This window comes from Pogonomyrmex barbatus, unplaced genomic scaffold (genome assembly GCF_055798465.1).
Source record: "Pogonomyrmex barbatus isolate J1 unplaced genomic scaffold, ASM5579846v1 scaffold16, whole genome shotgun sequence".
Taxonomy (NCBI): Eukaryota; Metazoa; Arthropoda; class Insecta; order Hymenoptera; family Formicidae; genus Pogonomyrmex; species Pogonomyrmex barbatus.
The window spans coordinates 1,537,777-1,563,534 of record NW_028297112.1 but is presented as its reverse complement, the minus strand read 5'-3'; the positions used below and the strand labels follow the sequence as shown (position 1 = coordinate 1,563,534).

The following is a 25,758-nucleotide window of genomic DNA, read 5'->3' as shown; positions in this document are numbered from 1 at the left end:
CAAAAATGTTCCGAAAACGAGATGTTTAATAGATAATATACACACTATAAGCTATAATTTCCTAATTGTTTTTAAAGAGCATAGTTTCGCTTCTCGCGCAGTGACTTTACGAGGATTCGCCTTCCGGGAAATCAACCCCCGCGTAATATCTCGCTAATATAATAATGAACTTGTTATTCGGCAAGTGCGAAACCCTCGGCGCGAGCACGCGCCTGTCGGAACACGGGAATTATTTGCGATTGAGGGGCGTTATCTCTCACACGAGGAGCTCAGAGCACACGAATGGTGCGAGCGCGAGAATTTCGAGCGTGGCAGATCGGAGGAACGACAGGGTGGGTGGAGGGCCAGGTACCACTATCGTAAAATCCTCTCCGGGCAGCTACGGATGTAACGACGTTTCCCCATGTTTATGGGGCCACCGTAAACGCGGAATGACTTTGCCGGGAAATTTTACGGGTCGCAGTTCCTCCCTGCGGCTCTCCTCGCATTTTCCCCGGCACCGCCGCGCCCCGCACCGACTTCGCTGTGACGTATGAGGCACGACGTTCAATGGATTTATTGGTTTCCGCCATGGCGTCGTTCTCCATCCGTAATGGGGAACGAGAAAGAGAGAGAACTTTTCCGCGAACGAGATATATAATCGGAAAATGTTGAGCAATATGCCGCCTGGGAATAAGATTTTGGCAAAGAGAAAATAAATGAGGAAATTGCCAAGTGCTCAGTGTGAAATTTTTATTTTACTTTTGGAATCCCTCTGTCCAAGAAAAATTTTATTAATCGGATTAGAAGATAAGAAATCCTGAGATGAAAGGATTTTGTGAGAAAAAAGTGGAGGGCTTGTGAGGAGTATGTGTTAAAAAGGTGTAGACGTATGCATTCAAGATGATCACGATCTGATAAGATTTTCAATCTCCATAAAACTTTCGTAATATTTTCGAAACACGAAATATAATTCATAAAAAGAAAATGTTAATATAGAACGCTGAGAGTATCATGAAATTTTTCTCAAAAAATGGTATTCATAGATTTGCAAAATGTTACATCTACAATATTACAACTTTCGTAATAGAAAACTGCGTGAAATGTTTTTATGAACATAAAAGAAGAAACATATATCATACGAAGGCGAAGAAGCGATATTTTCTTTATCGTGACGTAACCTCATATCTTGAAAATACACAGGATATCAGTAGCATTTTCTCAGAGATGAAATACGAGCAATTTATTTAGTCTTATCAGACAATAAAACACGATCCACTTGCGATGGCGAAGAAATATAACAGACGTAGAAAAATATTAATTTCTCTACGCCTATTGTATTTTCTTCGCAGCGAACAAAGCTCCTCCAAACGAATTCATTTGTCATGTAATTGGAAGCGCGCTGGTTCGACAGCGGTATTTAGTTTTCGATACGAGTTTTTAAATTCGCGAAAATGTTTGCGCATCTAATGGAGCCGTCTAAGTAAGTCATCAGCGACTTAAATCAGTCCAGAGACACGAAAGTTTACTCGGATGCCCTTACCCAAGCCGATTTATGTGTACTGATCCGACTTTGGCGTCTCCCAAAGAGGAATATCCAAGCAACAAGTATAACGTCGCGCTGCGAAAGCGGTCGCTTAATCAATAATATAAGGAGATGAGAGACGCATCTCGGCCATGTTGTCGTCGGCAGAGCGCGGCGAACCTCAATCCGATGTCATCCGAGGTGCCGTCGTCAGATAAAGTCTCCATGAATTCATTCACGCCGCTTTTTCCTGATACGCATTACTTAATGCAAACGCCGACGCGACTTTTAGACGAGAAGAGAAACTCGACGACACGGGAGAGAGAAATGCGTTGTCCCGAGACGGGTGTTTCTTGCCTCCGCCGACTAATTTGCATCTCACGCGGTGACAGATGTCCCTTGCAACCAGAATTACCTCTCCACACAAGAACCCCTCCCCGGATTTTGCGTCTTTCGTCCCGCTTCCCCTCCTTTCATCCGCTTCGCTCGAGTTGCTCTCCTTTTTTATTTAAATTCCATCTCGCGGAATAATAAAGCGCGAGACCATTGTACTGAGAAAAAAGAGAGAGAGAGAATTGTATCGATCCCCGATATTCCAAACGTCGAGGGGTGATTTAAAATTGATGCAGCGGAAAGTCAGCGATGATAATGATCATTGCGGCAAGAACAAACATTCGCATTTCAATCAGATATTTTAATAATGACGGAGACGTGTGCAATGATGCACCATTGTTATATCATATATGATTGTTGATTGAAAGATTGAGCTGGCCATCTGTCAACCCTGTTGATTACTTTTAAAAGTTAAGTTGATTTATATATAAATCTCTTTCTCTCTCTTTCTCTCTGTCTCTCTGTCTCTCTCTTTCTTTTTCTCGTCACTAGTTTTTAATTACGCAGCATACGGATGTAATTAACAGTCAGGTCGGATTTATTACATTGCTTCTTTAATTTAAGTGTGACGAGAGGGCAAGGATGCCACACAATATCCTGTCACGTTGGCGGACAGGACTGGTTCATCGGATTACAGAACGTCCCGTGAGATATGATCCAATCGCAGCTGCTGTACTATGCATCATCGAGTGACGTAATTAAGTCAACATGTAGTGTCTGAGAAATGCATAAATTCATAAAATAATTCTCAAATTCCAAACACGTGTAAAAGTGTTTTCTTTGGATGCATTTAATCACAATTAGATATTACATTACATTATTATTATATCATTGCATTAACACGATATTTTACTCACAGTATTTTGTCAAATCAATCCAAGAATATAAATCTGAACGAGAGGAAGAATATAATTAATGCTGGAAATGGAATATCCATCATCGGTATACATCTTTTACAATTGGGCTAATAGTTTAATACATCTCGTTTGTATTTGCTAATACTTAAATTGCTGCTTATTTGCTCGATGCTCATTTAAATGCCGAGAAATATTCGCAATCGCCGCGATATCGCCGCGCTCTCTCGCCATGGTGAAGGATTCACAATTGCACCGGCAATGCACCGCCGTCATACGGAATGGCGCGGTGCAACTGCACGCGCCTACTCGCGTCTGTACGTTCTCGGAGCTTCGAAGGAATCTGGTCCTGAGTCGGGCGAGTGCAACGAGAGGTCGCCGAGGTCAAGGCAGGGAGGGCGTTCACCAGAATTATTCTTCCCTTTTCTTCCTCCTTCTCTTTTACTGCCTCCGCGCCGTCGTCCTCGGCTCGGCGCAGCGCAACATGGCGCATACCTTCGCGCGCGTATACAGCCTGTTTCATAGTCAATAAAATCCGACTTTCTTCCGACTAATGGAAAGTCCTTAAGAAAAAAAAAAAAAAGAAGAAGAACGGTCTTCTTACGACTGCGACTTTCAATCGCAAAAAGATCCGTTTCCTTACGGTCAAGATGTTAGAGGACGATTCTCCTAGCTTCGGCGAATATGACTTTTTCTATTAATTCCCGTGTTAAATACTATCTCCCGTTTTTCCACTTTAAACACTTCTAGAATGACTGTCTAAGTATCTAACCGTATCTTCTGTATCTATATACTTTAATTTTTAAAATTTTGAAAATTAAACGCCTTTGATTTGACATTATTTAAAATAGGAGTTACGTCGCATGAGAAAAGTTAAATTCATTGTTTTCTATTTGTTATAGATTTTGTACGATAATTTTATTTGTATGAGCGTGCATATATTATGAAATATATGCATGCGGATCTATTGAAATACATCGACAATCGACATTAATCGATGTTATGTTGGTGCCTCTGTGTCGAAGAGCTATTCTCCTTGCTGTTAAGCGCTATGCTCGTGCGCGCTATGCGTTCGTGTCGTGATTACGTCGTCATTAAAGTTAGTAAATTAGGTTTTCCCCGGTAACTACGGTGAACCGTCGTAACTCGGAACTATCGTGAACATTAAACTTATTGTTTATCGACACATTACCACCGTGACGGCTCCTGAATTAATCGACTTATTCTCCATAACTTTTGATTTATCTCGCCATTCTGACGGAAACGTATCACGATTACACCGTAAGGAGTTGCAACGATTAAAACGTCATCGCAAATTTTCGGAAAGAAAAACACTTACCGCAATGACGTTTTGCGGTAAACGCATAGCGGTAGAAATAATATTTTGAGGAACAAATATACGCGATAGTGGCGTTCCTAATCGGTCGAACGGTCACGCTTTAATTATAATTGTTCAATCAAACGAACTCGTAGAGTGAAGTTACGCGCGGTATGGGATCCGGAAATTAATATTCTCGCTATACAGATAGCAGAATGCATCCCCTCTCTCTCTCCTCTCTCCCCCTTCTCCTTTTCTCTATATTTGTATAGTGCAATTTGCGCAAAGTGAATACGTATGAATTATCTAATTAAATTTGCACTGCCCTGACGTTTCCGCATTTATCTTTTTTTAATACGCGCTTCTACAGACTTTACTTTGACGTAATAATTAATTAACATGACATTCGATTAAATCTTTGGATGCTGCACAATTTTATAAAATGAGTTATTCTCCGTATACCGGTTTAACTCTATCTTAGATGTCGCACGATGTTACTGTCGTAAACGCGCGAGTTGTTATCGTAATTATGCGAGATTCCGCGAAATAAATGTTGAACGAGATGTTTAATCCGTGATAATATGTTCGTGGGAAACATACAAAGTAAGTTAAACAATCTCCCGTGGAGATAACTATCCCTGTTGGGAGCGAAGACGAAGAGATCCATTTTCGTAGGATGCATTGGCTTTGCGAACCGGTTTTCTCAGTAGAATATTCCGGGATATTTCCTGGAAGGAAATTGCAAGATTCTAATTTGCTCGGTTGCAGGCCGTCCCTATCGCGATGCAACTTTTCTCCGATCAAGAATATGAGAGTACTTTTCACGGTAATAATTGCCTCTCCAATCCTTCCAACGCCCGTTCAATTTTTGTGTCGTAATCCGTTCTATAAGTGTTCCCTATAACGAGCGTTTTTCCTTCATTTTGCCTTTGTATTACGTGATGTAATGATTTCTCTTCCATTTTATTTAATTTAATTTCTAATTACTATTCTCTCTCTCTCTCTCTCTCTCTCTCTCTCTCTCTCTCTCTCTGTCTAAGTCTTATACGCGCGACATATATTTATTGCGCCTGATAATATTTCGAAAGATTTCGAAATATTTTTTAAAGCATTATTATCACATTTTTAAGTAACCCATGAATATTGAAATTTTTTTTTGTAATTTTATTAAATCTTGTCATGTAGAATTAATTGCATGAATTTATTTAAAATGTATAAATTAAAGGTGCAATTATAATTACATTTTTTCTGTTGTTTATGAAATTAAATAATAATAACATAGTTGTAGAATTACAATAAAATGTGCAAATTTTTAAATGGGCTTGACATAGACATTTATGACAGATAATGTCTCAATGATTTTTATCGTTTAATTGAAACAATCGTAATCCCATTATTCACCACAATAATGTTTACCTCACATTTAATGATTGATGTAAGTATTTTAGAATGTGAATAATCTCAGCAGTCGAATAAAATTTTTCAGACGTGTAAATAAAATGAAGAGCTACGTGTATAACGGCTTGTAACCTCCTCTCTTTACGGCCGAAAAAAAAAAAACGAAAAAGTAGGAAGATAGTTTCCTTCGTCAATGAGGCTGCTTTTTACACATAAGCTAGGTCGAAGTGGCTCATGTCGAGATCTTCATGCGAAAATCCGCCGCTAAAGAAACCGACAACGTAAATCCTCAGTCGAGGGTAAATACCGAAAGAACGATCATAAAAAAAAGAATTATCGCAACGTGAGGAGGGAGGCTTCCAGATTTTCGAGAGAAAAAATATTGCGCTCGTTCGATGCCAGTCGTCGTTCTGGGGTCGAGCTCGTCCCTTCCGCATGCCAAAAATCTCATTAAAGCGGCGTACTTTCGTAGGGATATGTTGAAAACCGCGCGTTCCCTCTCGAATCAAATTCTTGAGAAGAATCGAAATTGAATTTCAGATTTTCCCTTTTAGTGCAAATTTAACCTGCTGATATCTTTTTCCACGAACTTCCTTCTTCCTTTTCCCCGGCGGATTTTCTAATCCTTTTAAGGTACTCGTTTGTTCGAAAGTCGTTGTTACGATTGAACGTAAGTAGATCGGTGCAATACGATGGTAAGGCGAAAGGAGCGCAGCCAATAGCACACGTTACGTAAAGAAAGTGTGATGTACACTGAAAGTATCCATCTGTAAAAAAGGAAGTGGAAAAAAGACGAGCAACTTGAAATGAAAGTGTCGACCGTTCTCAAAGCGTTGTCTTTTTATAGGCTTCTCTTTTGAAAAGACAAAAGTTCACATTTGTGATATCCGAAAAGTTTTCGACGATTTTTTTGAACGTGTTTTCCCTTGACATTTTTTAAAATCTTTTCGATCAAATTTTATTGAATAAAATTTTATATAGACTGAAAAAATCTTCAAATCTTTTGGGGAAATACAAATGATTGAAAATGAGATTTAATGTTAAATTAGATCTTAAAAATAAATAGGACAATCTCTATCAAAATCGTACGCGAAATGATTTTGGCTGGTGAAAGTTACGCAATAATTGACATTTAATCGATATCATCATATATAGCTGTAAAAACTGCTAATTAATTCATCGTAATATAATATTGAACATTGCAGTAATTATATCGTTTAACGACCGTAACAGCTCGAATTGTTAGCTCAACTACCGGTAGTATTTCAACTAATACAAGGAATATCCACTTTCTACAGTGACCTAAATCGCCGTTACCTTAGCGAATAATAGATCCTTCAAATGCTGTCGATGACGCAAACTCATCCGCTTATTGTATGGAATATTATACAGTCCCTTTCAATATTATGTATGTATCTCCATATTTTATTTATCTTAATATTATCATTACTCGAGTGAAGTTTCAAAAAATTTTCTCTACATAAGGAAGCAACGTTTCAAGTACGCTAATTAATAAAAAGATATGAGTACTTAGGAACAGAATAATTAACATAAATATCAAGAAGTATTATTTGACATAATATGTTTCTTACTACTTATCTAGCGAGAAACTATTTTCTCTCTTGTTAGAATAAAGATATTTGTAGATGAGAAAGAAGAGACGTAAATCACCGTAAATATTGAACGTGAAACGTCGCAACTTTCGCGTCAATATCAGCGTTTTATTGGTCTTGAACACGCGTAAATATCGATTCGATTCCGATGAACTTTAGTTAGACGCGGAGAAACTCGATTGAGAAACGTTCTTTCTCAAGACAGTCGTTAGCGGAAGAGGTGGTTGCCTCGTAAAAATACGAAAGAAGATATTGCACCTCAGTATTATTAATCTTGGAAGTGGTTCACATAGTTTGCACAACTGACGACTTATGGATATTATAACTATTATGCAGAGAGTCTTTCTTTGGCATCAAAGTGAGTTTTGTTACATTTTAAATTCTCTTGGCACACAGCGTGTCGTTGTCGCAACACATCTCTTCCGTATTTTTCTTGTATTCTAAAAACATATATTTTTGTGATAATTAAAAGGGATTTTTACAAGTATAAAAAAGTGAAGTCTCTACCGTATTTGTATTTGTATTTGTTATCTTATAATTTTTATATTTACATTATAATTGTGGAAAATTAATATTATTGCTATTTTTCTATCGTGTGGATTGATTATTTTTTGTATGGTACATCATTGTTTAATAATTAACGTCACGTCAATTGTTTTTATTTAACAAAAGAAAAAAGATTACGCAGACGACACATTTATAGATAAGTTTTATGAGATTAATCTATAGAACATGTCATTTCATTTTGTAGACAGATTTAAAATATTTTTTTAAAATTCTCTCTTTATCTCTCTCTCTCTCTCTTTCTCTCTCTCTCTCTCTCTCTCTCTCTATTTATTTATCTATCTATCTATCTCTGTTTGCTTCTCTTTCTTGGTCTTTTGCTTCTGGTAAACAGGAAGAATATTATACCTGACAATAGAACAATCATCTCACGGTGAAATCACTTCCGCAGCAATTCAGGGAGGAAAACGATTCGGTTGAAGATCGTATTGTCGGTAAAACGACCGGAGTAATCTCAAGTAAACGCACATCGAGCAGGAAGATATCAAATCTGGTTAGAGCCAAGTCAAACTGAAAATGTTGCGCCACCATGTTGTCTGACCATATCGCACGGCCGAACATATAGTTCATACATTAAATGATAAATTACGCACGCTTCTGTAGACTTCTGTGGACATTAAAGTGCCTTTTGCTACGCTAAAGTTGTAATAACTTTGAACAACAACAACAATTGATATACCATGGAAGTTAGTGACGATACATAAACTAATTTTCAATCATAATTTTGCATAATCCAATTATTAAATATTTTAGAAAGTTCAGAAAAACTAACGTGAAGGAAGTTTAAAAGATTTATCTTGATTATTTAATTTAAAAGCGGAATTAAATAATTTTAATAATTGAATAATATGTCAGTGAATCTACTCAATCTCGCAATCATGATTTATAGAGTACGGAATACTGAAATAAAACAAGGGCGAGTATCATCTGCGAGTATCCTGAAAATAACTGTAATAGTCGTGACGTCAGAATCGCCTGTGGGAATTGCGGGATAAGGCGTATCGGTGAAGGAGGAGCGAGCAAAGTGCAATGCGGGGAGATGCAGTACAGGGGGTTAATGCATTTAGAATGGAAGGTAAGCTCCATGGAAGCTTTTGGTACAAAAGCTACCGCGGAGCTGGCGAGAGAAAAGATGGTGCTCCGAGAAAGCCGGCTGTGCTAAACCTGGTTTAAATTCTCGTCTCGTAAATGTCGTGTATTCCTTCCTCTCTGACGTCTAAATACATCTTGTCGGACCATCTGTAATCACAACGCTCCGTCGCTCTGGAGCTTGTAAAATTGTAATGACTCTCGTGCTATCAGATATACCTGCGACTGTGTTTTCTAAGTCGTGATCGATCTCTTTTTGATGCAAAAGTAATATAAACTCACGTTCTTCAATTTGATCGAAGATGAAATGCAAATTTTCTTTATTATATAAATGTATCCATTATCTGATTAATTTTGTATATAAAGAGCAGCTATTTCGCAAGAAGATTGTAAAATATGTTATTTTTTTTATAAATATAGAAGAACACATGGAAATTTAGAAACATTGAAAATTGTGAGAGAAATTATTTTTTTCTAAATTTTCTGTGATTTTTATATTCATAAAAGAAATGCAGCACACTTCTTTTATCATCCTCTTTCACGATAGTCGTTCTTTGCATACAATAATAATCGTTCAATTAATCGTTTAATAAATAATTCAGAGATTAATTAGGGACAGCGCTTCTCTGATGAAATTATTTAAATTCTTCTAGAATTACTAGGTTGCTGTCCTTTAAAACGAGCTTCTGATTAGAATAGATTCTGTTTCAAAGGCGCGTGTAGTTGACGAGGCCGACGAACGATAAAGAGAAAATTGCGTTATAGACGAAGAACTTCATCTCAGTTCTGTTGCCGAGGAATCATAAAAAAATCATCATCGTTCCAGTGTCGCGCATCTTCTTCGAATTCTTGCTTGCTTACGCGTCGTCTTTATCTTTCTAGGTTTATTCTATTGTTAGAGAGTGCACTTTGAGATAACTGTACCAGAACGTCGCCGTTGGTTCTTATCTTTGTCCGAGTTGGTTTCAGGAACTTCGTGACCTACCGTTAACGATGAAATGTCACTACATTCGCAAAAAGGTATACTGTACTAGTGCACGTTATCGAGTTTTCCTATGATTTTAATCTTTTTAAACAAGTGTGTATCGGAAAACGAGGTCGTCAGTTTTCTCATTTGTCCTTGACCCGCACAGTCACGATGGACCTCTGATTTCATCTAATGGAGTTGAATATTAAAACAACATAAACAAATTATGAAGTAACGATGATAAATAATCATCGGTTTTAATTGTTTATGTAAACAATAAAATTTAGTGAGATGCAATGATAATGAATAATGAATTTTAATTGTTTGGACGAATATAATTTGGCGAGAAAATTATCACTGAGTTAATGATAAGAAGGAAGATATTTGTCAAATCGAGGAAAATTAATGATCAATTTTATTTACTGTTTTATTGTTTCTACTAATTTAGATTAGATTTTTGAAATATATAATGAAACTATTAATTTAGATTAGACTTTAGAAACATATAATGAAGCTATTAATTTAGATTAGATTTTTGAAATATATAATGAAACTACTAATTTAGATTAAATTTTTGAAATATATAATAAAACTAAATTTTTTGAAATTGCGTATTTGAATGTTTGAAGAAACCGTTGTCTTCAAGAAATCAACAAAAAAATGACAAAACAGAAACGCAGCAAAGCACACTAATGCGAACATGCAACTTTCTCTTTAGAGCATTTATGCGGTCGATGCGGGCGCAAGTAGTAAGTTCCGCAATCTAGTCAGACCATGCGACAAGGAAAGAGATTTCTTGGGCATTTAAAAGTCAATCTAACTATACATTCATCTTTTAAATAGATATTCATTTCCAGTTAATTATTCCTACTCGAGAATAAACTTATAGTGTTTGTTATTTCTAAAATACTAACAAGGTCCAAATGTCGATGAAAATGTGATGTGATCTGAAAAAAAAGGAAACCAGAGAATAGTGACAGCGTTATTTGGAACAATAGCGTATCGTACGGTGTAGCTACAATGTGTTGGCAAACGATTGGAAGTCGGGACGTGTGCGCTGGGATATTCCGAGCTCGTGCCGCGAATCTCAAGGTGAGCCTCACTTAAGCGCAAGGAAATGAGACGCGAACCCGTCGTAATTAAGAACCGGTGCGAGAATCGCGCGGGGATCGCGGAAACGGGGGAAACAGTTAAGAAGGGATATAGGTCCAGGGGCGCGGAGGCTGTGGGGGTCGCGTCGACCGACTGGAAGTTTAACGAACTCGAACAAAGAGAAAGAGCCTTCAGCGACGAGGGACGAGGATTGACGAATGGGGTGCTGCTAGCGCTAGCTCTGCCAGGTTAGAGCGGAGGGTGCGCACATTTTCTCTCTTTTTCCAACTTCCTCTCTCTCCCTTTCTCTCTCTCTCTCTCTCTCTCTCTCTCTCTCTCTTTCTCTCTCTGCTTTAGCCATCACGGAATAGCGGCAAGCCCCCGTGTATTACGAACCAGCCACCCCCATAACACTATCCCTTGGTGCTGTATCGATCCATCGCGGTGCCGGCTTCGAGCTCTCCCTCCACAGCCAACGCCGGAGACTTCGGCGTTGTGCGACGCGTCGCGTGGCGGGATTGCTTGAACAAAGGAAACGCGATGCTGCTGTGGAACCTTTGCGGCGTTTCTTTGTTTTCCTGCCGACAGAATTCGCCGGGATTCGCGTCTTTCTCGCGTCGTTGCGTATTCGCCGGGCGAAAGAGACGCAAAGTGATGTCAACGTCTTCCTTGAGACGTCTCCTTTTTATTTCTGAAATTAGTTAAAACATTGCACGATGAGGACTTTTAACTGGCATTATTAGTGATTCTTTTGGCTTTAACTGTGGCGGATAATCCAACGTTATTCTGGAATTGTCGGCTATTGTGCCATCTCAGTTAGCTCGGCCAACAACTCGAGCCTTGCTGGTCTTTGTTAGCCTTTCTCCGCTAAAATAACATTCAACAAGAAATTACTGGCTAACTCTAGAATTCTTAATAGTGATTTAACAAATGTAAGCGATAACAAAAGCTGTTGAAAAAACTGTTATGTTTAGAGATTATTTAAAGATTAGAAAGATATTTTGTTAAAATCGGCATAAATTGGAATTAAGCAAAATTAGTTGCCTAAATAAAAATAACAAATTAAGATTAAACATTTAAGATTAATTAAGATTAAATAAGATTTAGGTAAGATTGTATTTTCTCAAAGCGATATATACGTTCATTTCGTATTCTATACGAAATGACGTATAATCGAAGCAGATAGAAAACTCATTTAAGCGATATATAAACAGATCTCTAATTTAAACATAATATATTGAGTGGCATTATCATAGTTTCGACTTCATCCTTTCCGTCTGGAGCAGTTTCTAGTTATATGCTAACGAATTTCAACGAACTTTTCCATTTAATTTAAAGTATACAGCTATATTTCTGTTCGCATATTAAAGAGCCTTCATTAAAGAGGATCTCTATCGGTGGTACGAATAAAGAAATCACCAAGCATAGAAAGAGATATGCATTTTATTTTATCCTCTTTGTCTGTCATCGCCAAAGAAATCTAGCAATAGTTTATTCCCGAATTGTACACAACAAGAAATTACTCCTTACATTTATTTGAAATCAAGATTTTTTTGTGGTATCACTTTTTTTTTGAGATTTTGATCATTTCAAAATTTAATTATCAAAATTCCGCATACAAATAACATTACATCAAGCTTGCTAAAAACATTTATAAAGATTGCAAATACCGTTGAAAGAAAAAAAGACTAAAGATTTTAAAGAATGTAAGAAAATTTAATAATGCAACCGAGAGATCAAGGACTGTTCTATCATCCGCATAGATGTTTCCATTATGTCTAATATTAAATATTAAATATTAATATTTAAACTCAAACAAATTGGAGCATCAAGTATCGCGCGTTGCGATTACTCGTCGGGATGCATATCGAATGCAACGTGAGCGCGATATGGAATAAGCGCGGATATCGCGCGTCGGTCCGACATTTTGTCGGACGAGACAAATGGATCCTTTTGGAACATTGACTACCAGCAATGTATTTGCCAGCCGCCACTCCGTCGGCGGAATTGTTTTGTCGGCTTAAAGCGCCGGCCAGAGTTTGTTTTGTTCGGTTCAGCGGCTCGAGCGTTTCCCTTGTTCCATGTCTGCCGTCGCGAAATCTACCCCGGCGTGTCCGCGTGTCCGCATAAAATGCCGGCGGCACTTCTGCTTAAATCCTGCAATTTAACATTCGTTAAAAAGGAAAACGCGCTTGTTAAATGTTAAGTGAGGTTAATCCAGTTTTAACGTCATGCAAATCAACGCAGGTGCTCGTAACGCGAAAATGTTTCCTTGCGCATAAAAGCGGTGATTTCTCTTCGAATCGACAGAGCTAGCGATACTGAAGCGAATATCGCAAATATCGGAATAATTCCTACTTATATATTCTGAAAGTTTTTGCGGGGCGAATTTTTTACAACTTTAGAGATTTGTATCGTAACGTTCGTATAACGTTGTCACGTGTTTGTGTAGGATTTAGTTTTATTTGCAATCTTATCGATGCTTATGAAAGATTGTTCTTCTTTCATAAGCACTGATAAAATAATAAAATATTCCTATTTTTATTCGTTTTTACGTGATATATACATACATATTTTATTAAGAAAACTGTCTTTATGCATCGACATTGAGGATTTTCAAATAACTCGAATGAATGCCGCAATATCTTTCCTGTCGTGTCAATAGCATTGGGCAAATAGCGTCGTGATTCCGATATTTTATGTCAGCTTTGGTTACACAGTGTGTGTATATATATATATATATATATATATATATATATATATATATATATCGGAAAAAGGAAAGAAAGAAAAGGGACGATCGCAGCGTGGGCAAAAGCGTTATTCACAAAGGCACGAGGGAGTATATCCAGGAGATAGCATTCGCCTTAGCAGATCCATTAAAGCACCCTCGATGAGCTTAAATCACCCTTCTATATAATGTTTCTTGCATAGAAGAGAACGACGAAGAACACTCCTATCTCATCTCGTTCGATTAAATGTCTCGAGTTTCCGGCAACGTCCGCCGCGCGTCGTCCAACACGATCGATCGAGGGCGCAAATTACGCGAATTGAATTCGCGCGGAATTCACGGGAGGCATCAGGCGGAATTTTCAAACGAGACTAATCGCTGGACGCTCGCCTCCTTTTTACGCTCGAAGCGCCCGTTATACGTCTCATTAAACGAACAGACCTCTTCTCTAAACGCATTATCTGCGGCACAATTAACTACGGATCAGCGATTAGAAGAGGCCAGGCGATTCCGACGCAAAAGAACTTTTACGCTAATTTTATTAGCGCGACTTTAAGGAAAACGGCGCACGAACGAACGTTTTTCCCTATTCCAGGTGAAATAAATCTCCCGCCTTTGTTACTCCAAGGCAAATTGTTATTACGGATTTTTTTATAATGCCTTCGTGGAATTATATTTATATACAGCAACGCGATTTATTTTCAAAGAGGAAGAAAATATATGAGAGAGATATATATATATATGCGTTTTTTTAATTAAATTCGAGACTCTCAGTACGAACCACCAATTAAAATTTACTCTCGCTGATTTTTGTACTTCAATTTAAAATAAATTCGAATACGAATTAACGTAATGTAAATTTATATTAAATTAAATACGGTTAAATGCAGCTTGAATAGATTTTACGACGATCAATGACGAGGCACGTCGACTGAAGAACCATTCTTACGTCACAGCGTGATTTTCAGGGCATCTCCGGGCACTTCTCTCTGTTTCTAGCCGGACTACGCCTGTGTTTTCTCTCGTTACGTAACAGACACTTCGAAGTACGATTTTACCTAACGATAATGAGTGAACACCCGACTGCGCGCGGTCGCCCGAAGCGCGAATCACATAACGCATATTTCTGTATGACACGGCGATACGTAAGAGATGGGCTCTTCTCTTCGCTCGAACAAACGAGCGTGAACAAATCGCTCATTTCCTGCTGGGCGCGAACGAGAAAGTTCGTTTCTCTGCCGTTATCGTATATTCCTGGCAGTGGCACGATGACGACTTTTACAGCGATGGGAATACAGCGGGATTCGAGATTTTGCCCGATCCGAGCTTTGTTCTTCCTCCTTTTTTTTTTCTTTTTAAGCGTATTTACACAAATCGTGAGATTAGTTTCGTTTCACGAGCTTTTCCATTAGCGATTTTCATTAGAAAAAATGCAATCACTAAGCTCGTATTATTCACAAACGGTTCGCCACTCTGAAAATCTACTTGTCGTTTTATTTGTTAGAATTTTGATAGCGATCTGGGGTTTACGTTATGCACGGTGTATATTTAAATACATATCTCACCCTTTCGACTACTTTATTTGTTCGCGATGACACATACGATTCTATATCGAATCGCTTATTACGAATTACGTCTTATCTCGCACGTAACTATGATTAATGTTATTACGTGTCGCGAAATTCGCGTTACTTGATCCGTTTATATCACTTTTCGCGACACAACTGCAAAGTTACAGCAAAAATCGTAGCAATGACATTATTATGGGATAGGATCACGTCGCGTGATATGAATAGCAAAGCCATGTGAGCCATGTGCCACGAACGTGGCATTTTGTGTGCCACATGCTTTGTATAACGTTTCCGTGCTGATAAGATTGATAAGATCTCGAATGGTGGGAATCGAACGGCTCGAGCTCATTTACGCCCAAAGTATCGGCACGTCCAGTAATAATTCTCGCTTAAACGTGTTGCCACGCAAACTGTCATTTGTGCTTAATTATTTAATTATTCGTCGTAGCGTGTTAGTGTGACAGCGGACGTCGATCAAGAAACAATAATGCCTGGTAAGTAGCAACGCTGAATAGCGTAAAATTCAGAAATAAATGGGTGAAAGTAGCGATTAAATTACGAAGCAAAATACAGAGTTTTATTTTGATCTTAAAACAAGATTTAAACTTAAAAAAAAGATTTAAACTTAAATAATCCGTTAGTCATGATGTATTATTTTTTTGAAATAATAAATTTATTGATAATTATTTTCACAAATTGCTGATAGGTTTTTAATTAAATGTTTTTATCGTCTGTATTATATTACTGTTTTATCAGATTTGAAAAGTTTTTAATATATTTAGAGATCTGTTGTCACGGTTTTATAATTGTAATAATTTTACAGTCACATTCTTTTTTTATTTCGTTTCTTATTCTTACATCAGAAAAATATGAGACAGGATACGATATTTCAACAAGGTTTTTTCGATAAACATGGTATGTCAAGATATGACATTGAGTCTTATCTTTCGTTATCCTAAACTGTTCTCTTACGATAGGCAATAATAGCTTGCTTAATAACCGCGGCAACGATTACTCACTTGCGTACTTACGAGATGAAATCGATATGATAAGAAATAATGTGATAAGTGAACCGATTAAAGTTTCAAAGTATCAACGTTACGACCAACGATCTCGTCGAAGTTTCGGGAATATTTGATAATTTCTGTCGTAGGATACAGATGGGTCAGATGGCCGACGTCCTACGCCGATCGTAGCATGCTGATTTCCATCGGCAGGGATCTAGACGGCATGAATCTTGTCGTAGGTCGTGCCATGCATCAGGGTGACATGATACCGGCGAAAGTGAAGCCAGACCATGGCGTCGCCTACATCTCCCATGCAGGTGTCGAGCACATAAAGCATGACTTCGAGGTATATATTTTGTTGCGAGAGAGAAACGGGAGATTCGATTCTCCTAAAATTCGCATTCATCGAGTCGAGATTCCGAGCGAAATTCTGTTTCCCTTCCTAATTATGAGATCCCAATTACGTGCCGCCATCAATCACGCGTCTCAATTATTTTCATTTAGCTATCTTTACGGTCTCGTAACTTTAATCAATTTCTAATTACGTAATTACGCCCACTGTATTTTTTTATACTTTCATAGCGGACGATTACCGGGCAACGGGTTTCATAACACGTTATTGTTCCCCCTTTCTTTAATAAACGAATTAAAGAGTTCGCGTAAAATCTATCCTTATGTAACGTGCAAACGCGTTGCATCTATCTTTATACGCTTGATGCATCTTGTTTCGACGGCGAAGATAAGATTACGACTGTGCGCGATCGAGCGAGGTGTGTTACTCGCTCCATATTTGCACGGCGGTATCGCAGAAATGATCGAGCGCGCTTTATCACGCCGATAAATTCTTACCCATGTTTCCCTTCATTTTCGAGCTATCCTTTACTTCCCTGACAAAATCATGGCAAATTCGAAACACCTGGTGTGCGATCGGACGTGTAACTCAATTTACAATTCCATCGATTCGCTACAGCCAAGATCGTAGGACATACATTAAAATCGTAAAAATGTAAAAGGCAATTAAAAATTAAAAAATTAAAAATTGAACAAGCTCGTGTGTTGCTACAGCAATGTAATGGAATAGAAAAGAAAGGCCTAAAAAACGAGCAAAAAAAGTGGTGTTTAAAGTGAAAAAAAGTTTTTTAATCTATTTAAAAATTGGAATTCGTTTTTATCGAGCCTTCATTTTTTATTCATTTCTTATTTATTCCTTTTCTTTTTATTTATTTGATTTTTTTATTATTCCTTTATTTATTTTAATCATGTACTAACTACTGACTTTAATTTATATATCACTACAGCTTCTTATCGACTTACATTCGAACATTATTTATACTGATCGATTATAGCTCTCCGATGCTTATCTATATTACTTCCATGTAATTATCATTATTTTCTGAATAATGTTGTTATAACTTAATGCCTTTTACAACTGAATTGTTATTTTAAATAATGAAGATTCAATCAAGTCGAAACGCTTGTATTCAAATTTTTAAATGTGAATTGAAAAACCTTTTTGCTTTAAACGTCAACGCTCTTTTTCGCTCGTTTAAGCCTACGTCTTTACTCCATTAAAGGGCAATTTCCTAAAAATTAGAGAAGCGAGAGCACGACGAGACCCATCCGTTCGGTATTGATCGGTTCGGTAGCGGGGACTCGACGTTTCGAGGTACGTCCCTTCGATCGCGCATTAGAACCACACGAACCCTCTGTTTGCCGTGCGGCGTGCACTCGATCGCATTCGTCCAAATCAATTTCTTCTCAGCTCGGCTTATACAGCCGCACGATCGTCCGCGGGTTAATCTATTTGCGTCGAAAGAGGGAGAGAGTCGGAAGGGAAGTGTGAAATACGCCGTTCCGCCGATTTCGAGAGAGAGAGAGAGAGAGAGAGAGAGAGAGAGAGAGAGAGAGAGAGAGAGAGAGAGAAATCCCTCTCCTCCGTGAGATCCAAACGAATGTAATTCGAAACAACACGTTGGCTTTTGTACCTTAGGTACTGATGCCCGCCCATTTCAATTGGATCCGAACGGGTCACGGCCATGTACCGGAACACGCAGTGGAGGCTGGCAGGACCATGAACGGGGAAATGCTCTACGTCGGCCGTACTTTTCACAACGGCGTCGCCTGTGTGGGAAAGGTACGTTACATAGAAATTTGAGAGCGGCTCTTCTGATCCGCTCAATTGCCCGTTGACTCCGGCTCGCGAGACTCTATCTGAACGATCAGGAACGTGTACACATATACTATTGCCTATTGTTTGGCAGGTCCATAGAAGTCACGGTGTTCTCTATATCCCATTCGACGGAAAGGAAATACCGTACAGGGAGTACGAAGTCTTGGTTCAATGTTAGACCTTATCAATCGCGCGTACAGCGATATTGCGACAAGGCGTTCACTTCACTTAGAACCGTAGGAATTGTCAAATAACGAATGGTTTGATTGCGAGAAAAATTAACTGCCTGAGAATGTTTCAGCATTGCACACATTTTATGTCATATTAATAAGAAACAAATACGTACGATTAGAACATTCTGTCCAATATATTCTTTGTCCCTTTATTTATTTATATGTACTTTTGGAACAATACATTAACAAGTAAATTGTGGCAAATTGCAAATAGCGTTTTGGAACATATCGCGTCGATTTATGGGGGTTTACCCAAGCTGAAGTTAGATTAAAATTTTACAAAGTTGGCGGCGGAGAGTCGCGAGTTCTTATCTTATCCCTCGCTTAAGTTCTATTAGTATGCAGAGAAAGTTAATTTATCGACGCTTAAGTTAATGCGGAAGAAAAGGGCATAACGGACCATGCGACTATGGCGACTGGCATCACCAGTGGTTTACACTCCCTCTTGTAATTCCGAATCGTAATTACGGCGTATTATAGCCCAATCACGATTCGTCATGTCACTCGGCTTCTCCGGTTTTATTCTTTGCGCTGACGACGCGCGATGTTACGGGCATCGAATGATTCAGCGGTACGTAAAAGCGTGACTCAGAAAATATCGTGCTTTCGTTAGGACTTCACAACGGGCCATTGCAAATAAAATTTTACGTTCTCCAATTTTCAATGGAAAGTTGCAGATATTAACTTCACATGAACTCTCATTTATTTTGTTTTTGTTTTTTTTTTAGAAGTAACACGCTACATTAAAATACAAATATTTTTTAAGAGGATACGTAACTTGCGTTGTTATGACGTGTATTGATAAATTTGATTCATGTATTGATAAATTGAGATATCTGAAGAAAAGCGGAATACAAAATAGCTTAATTTTACTATCGATGCAAAAATTTTAGAATTTACGAATTTTAGTTACGAAAGATAAAACCTTGATGAATTTTTGACTACAAATTTATTATATATGGTGCTGGATAAAGATTTTGTTTTTAGAGATTTTTCTCTTTAACAAAATTGCCTTTCACGTATAATATTCCTATTACATATATGCCTTTATCTAATAAAAGCTCATATTTGCTAAAAATGAGGTAATTTTTTTGTCACATTAATAAGACTATGTCATATCAATAAATCTTTTTCGAGGAGAGCTGCTCAAGTCAATTGCCATACGCATTTATTTAATCGCGAGGGTAAGTTACACATAAAGTGGCTCCTTGTTTTCTCATCGGTGGCGATTCAATTTTCACGCTCCTCGGCTGAGATCCGCGCTTGAAATAAATCCCAGATGCAAATAAATATCACCGACTGCGCTAGGAAGATAGAATTAGAAGCGTAAGCTGCCGCGACGCAACCAGTGGTCGTTTTCTACTGGTACACCCGATAGGTGCTGGGCACGTGGCCGTTGCGGCATTATATTCCCATGGTTGGCACGTGGCCGTTCGCTCTTTCGTCTCCACCTTCTTCTCCCCCTTCTTCTTCCCTCCTTGTCCCTCTTTATTGTTCCAGAGCTCCGAGCGGAATTGTCAAGGGGGGTTGCGCTATTTAATATTTTGATCGAGGAAAAGCGCGCGTTTGCGCAGAGAGTAGGCAGGAGAAGGAAGAGACTTTGCCCACGTGCGGCCGATCGTCCCCTTTTGATTAATTTCAGCTCGGATCGACTGGCACGAAACGAGGATGGCGATCGACAAAAGAGCCCGGAGGGGGCGAGCAAGGAGAGCTGCCAAATAAAAAAATGGCAACAGCTGGCAGCGAGACCAGAATCAGGCGAACAATGCTGTCTAGGTCGAGGGTGAGCCACCCCTCTCATCACCGAGTCGTCGACGCGAGTCGATCGACACGCGCGCGCGATCATCCTCGCGTAGTATGCGCGTTACGCCATAATCGGCGTGATGCGCGAAAGGGGAGCATTTATTGGGGCGAGGGGAGGGACGAATCCGGTTTGACCGGAGAGAATTTTCAATGATGAGAACGGGATGATGCTTAGCGATATTTCAACTCCGGGTATGGTGTATTCCTCGGAAATTTGCTAACGAGTTCTTTTCGAGCGAGAACTCGACTAAACGCCGACTTTGTCGCAACTGTCGTACTTCGAGCTCGATTGCTACAAGTTTGATTGCGGCACACCCTATAGAATACCTATAAAATACCTAGTATTTATACGCGGATTTACAGATATCGATGAATCGTCGAGATAAAAAAGTTTCTTCCTCTAAGTTTATCTTTTGCATTATCGCGCCGATTTCCACGATGTCGATACGCGGAGATAAGTGAGTAGTGAATTATATCATGAAATAAAAGATTTCATGTCTATCGTTTTCATGTCTGTCTGCAATTTTCATCGTTCTCTCTATCGTACCTTCTTCGCGCTCGGTTAAGTCCTTTTCTTCTTTTCTTCTCTTCTTTTTTTTTGTATTCGGACACTGTTGCGTTCGCGTATCGTCGATATACCAATTCGATAAATCCGCGCTTATTGCGGTTTATGTCAATCGTATCAGTCATCGTCGAAACAACAAGAAAAAGAACAAGGAAAAGCTCGTTATAAAAGTATCCACTCGTAATATTGTCAATACGTGTGTTGAAATTCTCAATAATGTTCCTTCTCATAATCTACCTCTTCGATATATTTTTGAAACCTGTGTGTACATTTTCACAAATTATTTCTATTAAATAATAATAACTTCAAATTTCAATTTAATTGATTTAAATTTAAACTAAATTTAAACTAAATTTAAATTATTTAATAAATCATTTAATTATTTTATAATTTAAATTTAAAGTTTTTTAATCCACATGACAAAATGAAAATCGTAGGTATACGTTTGTTTCGATCGCTTTGAAAGATGGGATTTATATTCTAATGAAAGAGACGTCGGCAGCCATTCAATTCGACTTGTTCGTCGGATTTGGCACATCGAATGTATAACCGTGAGTACTTATCTCGCGTACTTATCTCATTTAAGCAAACATACTTTCTGGAAGCTGCGCGGGCCACTCGACGAGTGACGAATCCATTCGCGCATATGGCGCTGTAGATACGGCAAGCAAAACCAGAATCGGGATCCCGGTTCGAGAGCGGCGAGGGAAAGAGGACAGCTGCTCCCCCCGCTGTGACGAGAGCACAGCGGCAGCTGCCGTTTCGTATTGAGAATCCGCCGATAGGGTGAGCCTATAGTCGAAATGATACCTAAGTATGAAACTGCAATTGCAACTGGTTCTGACAATAATACAGCCTGGTTTTATCGAGTGGAATCCCCTCTCCCCTCTTTCTCTCTCTCTCTCTCTCTTTCTCTCTCATGCTGTTTTAAATACTTGATTATGACTCTTGATATGTTAGAAATGACCATGAATTTGTTTGTGCAAAATATATTCTTGTTTTATTTCTGCACAATTTTTCATTATTACATAAGAATAAAATTTGAATTTTGTTCTCTCTTTCTCTCTCTCTCTCTCTCTCTCTCTCTCTCTCTCTCTCTCTTCTAAAAATATTTTATAAATTATTAGACGTGAAATCATCGTGTAATTTTTTTTTTTATGTTCTTGATGACTCTCTGTAACTACTCAAATTTAATCATTTTACATTTTAAATGAGAGCTTCGAACCAAAGTGCAGTTCAATATCGAACTTCAAATCGAATTCAAGTGCATTTCGAATGTGCGCTCCGTGCTTTCCTAGTGTTCCTCCAAATGGATGGAAATGGGTCAATTTTCCGAAAATCTTGATATATACAGTTGGTCCCGAGCGCGCGCCTCTCGTTGCTCTCTGTTTTAATCTTATTATATGGCACTACCGATACTAATCAATTTAAACGACAGAGCGCGCATTTCCCATTTACGAGCGAGGCGAACGTGTACAGGACGACAGCCCCGTTTCGCGTGCTTAACGTATCCATTATTCGCAATCCGTGCGAGCGAGCTTTTCATCCGTTGTCTGCGACAAGCACGCGTCGCTTCCGTCGTGATCAGTTTTCGATTTTTCGGGGCTAGCTTTTTCTTTTTTTTTTTTTTTACTACACGATAATTGCCCGAAGTTGGCACGGGCCCAGCCGCACACCAACAGGTTAGCATTCCGGTAGCTATGGGAAGTAGCACGCGCACGGGGGGGAAGGAAGGGGAGAGAGAGCCTGGCCGTCAGTTACGAGGGTCACGGGGTGGTCCTCGCGATTCCGCGGGTCTTCTCCCTCTCGTCCTCTCCCGCTCGTGCTGCCCTTCTCGTCTGCAGCTGCGCCACAGACGTGGGCCCCCGGTACCATCTGCCATTAGAGGCTGCACGCGTGCACACGCGTCTCATTCGGGGCCCCCCCTCGGTTATTCCCCAACCGTGTAATGGCCTCGTAACAATATTGAGTATATACTAAGGTATCTCGATTGCTCTCGTGACGACGGTTTCTCTTGCTTAAAGTTATAAAGAAATACTATCCAAGCGTATGTTACATGACAGAGGTTACTATTAATTGCGATTTATTTCGCATCATTTATTGGCACAGAGAAATAACAGCGAGAATGAAAAATGTTAATGAATAAATCAATAAAAATTTTTTAATCACGCTTATATATTAATTGATTACAAAGAAAAATGGTGATATTTTCTCATTAATTCATTCATTGTTATTAAAATAATTTTCTTTTCTCTTACTTTGAAAGTTTTTTTTCTATGAAATATTTTTTTGTATATAACTATATGACACAATTATAATATATATATATATATATATATATATATATATATATATGTATTGTGCATATGTATAGAAATATATTCGTAACAAAGCGTACGAAATCGCTTTCATATTCTCGCGTTTCATATACGATTTCGGAAGGGCCACGCCGAAATTAGCATAACTAAAGGCGAATAGAGGGGATGTGACACGCGACATGAGGGGTGCAACAATAGTCGAAGTGACGATCTCTGCATCGGGCGTGGTTGCTCTAGGCTGTTTAAAAAAAAGCTTCCTGATTCAATCATATAATAACAAACCAGCTATAAAAAGTTTATTTTTTTCGTTGTAGATTTTGCACGCACGTTATTCAATAGAAGACATTGAGCAGGGCAGATGTAAAAACAGGATTTATTATATAATAGCAGCGCTTGTGCAATATTATTGTGCAATAATAAAAAAAAGAATTTAAAGAAAATTTAATCAATCACAAAATTACGTGTTAACATTATACATTGAAATTGATATGAAAAATAAATTTGGTTAATATTAAAAAAAATATTTAAAAAAAATTCTTTTAATATAAATATGTATAATACAAATATATATCTTTTTTACACACACACACACACACACACACACACACACGCGCGCGCGCGCGCGCGCGCGCGCGCACGCACGCACGCACGCACGCACGCACACACGCACGCACACGTACACATAGAAATTAGCTAATTAAAAGGGTCGAATTGGAAATTATTTAGATTATTTTATACAAAAATAAATACTTTCGTTTGGAAAAATATTGCTCGTTGCTGCAGTTTTTCTCAACGGTTCGTGTTTTCTATGCGCGACGCGATTGTGCACACAAATTGTACCAGCCATCAGAAGGCAACTACTAGGCGCTTTTACGGGCTTCGCGCATCTGGCTCTCTCGAGGCGTCCGTGGATACGTTTAAAAAATTAAAAGTTAAGATCTCCAGAGGCTCAGCTCCTCCTTCTCGTTTTGTTAGTGCTTCGCTGTAGGAAATACGTGGGAGGCGCAGCACGACCTCTTCGCTTATTTAGCGCGTTTATCGGCTGATAAATTTAGAAGTTAAACGAAATGTGTACAGTGAAAATTGCACATATCGTTAATTTTTATTCGATAATTTTACAAATTATCTTGTAAATTCTAAGCGGTATGGAATCAATTGATCGATAATTCTTGTTCCGTCCAACCAGTTCTGCTTGTTCTTTTGGTTGATAATAATGTCGCTGAACTTCAACAATTTAATCTAGACTTAGTTTAGGATTAGAAATAGAATTGTGGCGCGTTTCCGGAAAATGCTATTAGAGATCGAATATTTTGATCAGCGCGGTATTTCCATTTCGAAAGCCTTTTAAAAACCGCGCGATGGTCGTTGACGCACGGCACGATGTAAACGGATGACGATTCGGGATATTGTATCGTTTTTCGCGGCGGAACGTCACAATCGCACGCGGAACTGCAAATGAAATCATAGCTTCGCTCTCGTATCGAGGGTCAAATATCGCGGCGATACTCACGGTTATCATTGAAAACTGTCAGATGTACATGCGAGAAACCCTCGGCCACGTGCCTGGCATGCGTTCCACGCTCCACACACGCACGCATACGCACGTGCATACGTGCATATGAACTCAGACACACATTGATCATATGTGTGCACTTCGATCGGCTGGCGTGTGGGCGGTGTGCGTATCCATCACGTGGAAGCCAATCGATAAGGGCGTAAGGGTGCGGAAGAACAAAGAAAGAAGCCCGCATATGTCGCTCCGCCCATCCTTTTCGGTGTAAACGGGCCCTGGCCCCGTGGCTGATGGAATCGGGAATTCGTCTTAGTTGTTTGCTTGCAGGCGATCTTTATGAATGTATGAGGGATTTGAGGATAGCCCTCGTACGCAGGGCGCACGCAGGATGCAAGTCGGACTACAGAGAATAGAGGAATTGGTCTGCGTGGACGAGATAAGATTCGATCCCCCAAATTTGCGGTGTGTTCAAAGACGAACAGACGAATTTGTCGAAGGATACAATTTCGCGTCGTTTCGTCCTTCCGAAGAAAAGAAATCGGCTCAATAGACAGGCGATAATTCGATAAGGCGATAAGAAATTCTCGATAATGATAAAAATAAAATAAAAACACAATTTATTTGCGATACTTCTATTAATGTTTCATAAATATTTGAACTTAGTAGTACTTCATATTGTCAATCAGGGGCAGAGTGTTAAATTAAAAATTTTATTTCAATAAGCGAATATTTTATATAAAAATAATTTATAAATAAGAAATTATTATACGTATATTTATTATAACATCTGGTAATTGAAAAGAGCAAACAGATATGACGAAAATTAAAACTGTGCGCGACAAAAATAAATCTTGCTCTTAAATTCTTCTTTACTAATTTTCTGTTATCACATAATATTCATTTAAAAAATTAAACAGTATATATATATATTTAATTCGCTGCACAAAGGGATTTTTAATTATGTCTTTAACATCATCTCTCTCTCTGGTGGACGTCGCAGCGACGTTTATGATGAGAGTAATTGAATTATATTCATAATTGAATAATTACGGGAG

At 38.6% G+C, this 25,758-nt stretch overlaps 1 protein-coding gene and 1 long non-coding RNA gene across 6 annotated transcripts in view; one reads left to right on the top strand and one right to left on the bottom strand.

Moving 5' to 3' along the window:
• The window catches only part of LOC105423506 (pfs47 receptor-like), a 101,385-nt gene that overhangs the window by 48,545 nt on the left and 27,082 nt on the right, over positions 1-25,758 (top strand). The window contains exons 1-4 of one of the 3 annotated variants that reach the window (XM_011633270.3): positions 14,996-15,588; positions 16,248-16,447; positions 18,092-18,235; positions 18,363-18,625. In XM_011633270.3, the coding sequence (XP_011631572.1) occupies positions 15,582-15,588; positions 16,248-16,447; positions 18,092-18,235; positions 18,363-18,449 (438 nt within the window). In that variant the 5' untranslated portion in view covers positions 14,996-15,581 and the 3' untranslated portion in view covers positions 18,450-18,625. Of the gene's footprint in view, positions 1-14,972; positions 15,589-16,247; positions 16,448-18,091; positions 18,236-18,362; positions 18,626-25,758 lie in introns of those variants that run through there. The other 2 variants (XM_089074036.1, XM_089074037.1) reach the window with 2 other exon arrangements.
• Positions 1-25,758, bottom strand: part of LOC148937123 (uncharacterized) — a 38,933-nt gene that overhangs the window by 8,883 nt on the left and 4,292 nt on the right. For 2 of the 3 annotated variants that reach the window (XR_016138645.1, XR_016138642.1), the window contains exon 3: positions 7,590-12,949. The exons of the other annotated variant lie outside the window; for it this stretch is intronic. This is a non-coding gene — a long non-coding RNA (uncharacterized LOC148937123). Of the gene's footprint in view, positions 1-7,589; positions 12,950-25,758 lie in introns of those variants that run through there. 3 annotated transcript variants of the gene reach the window in all.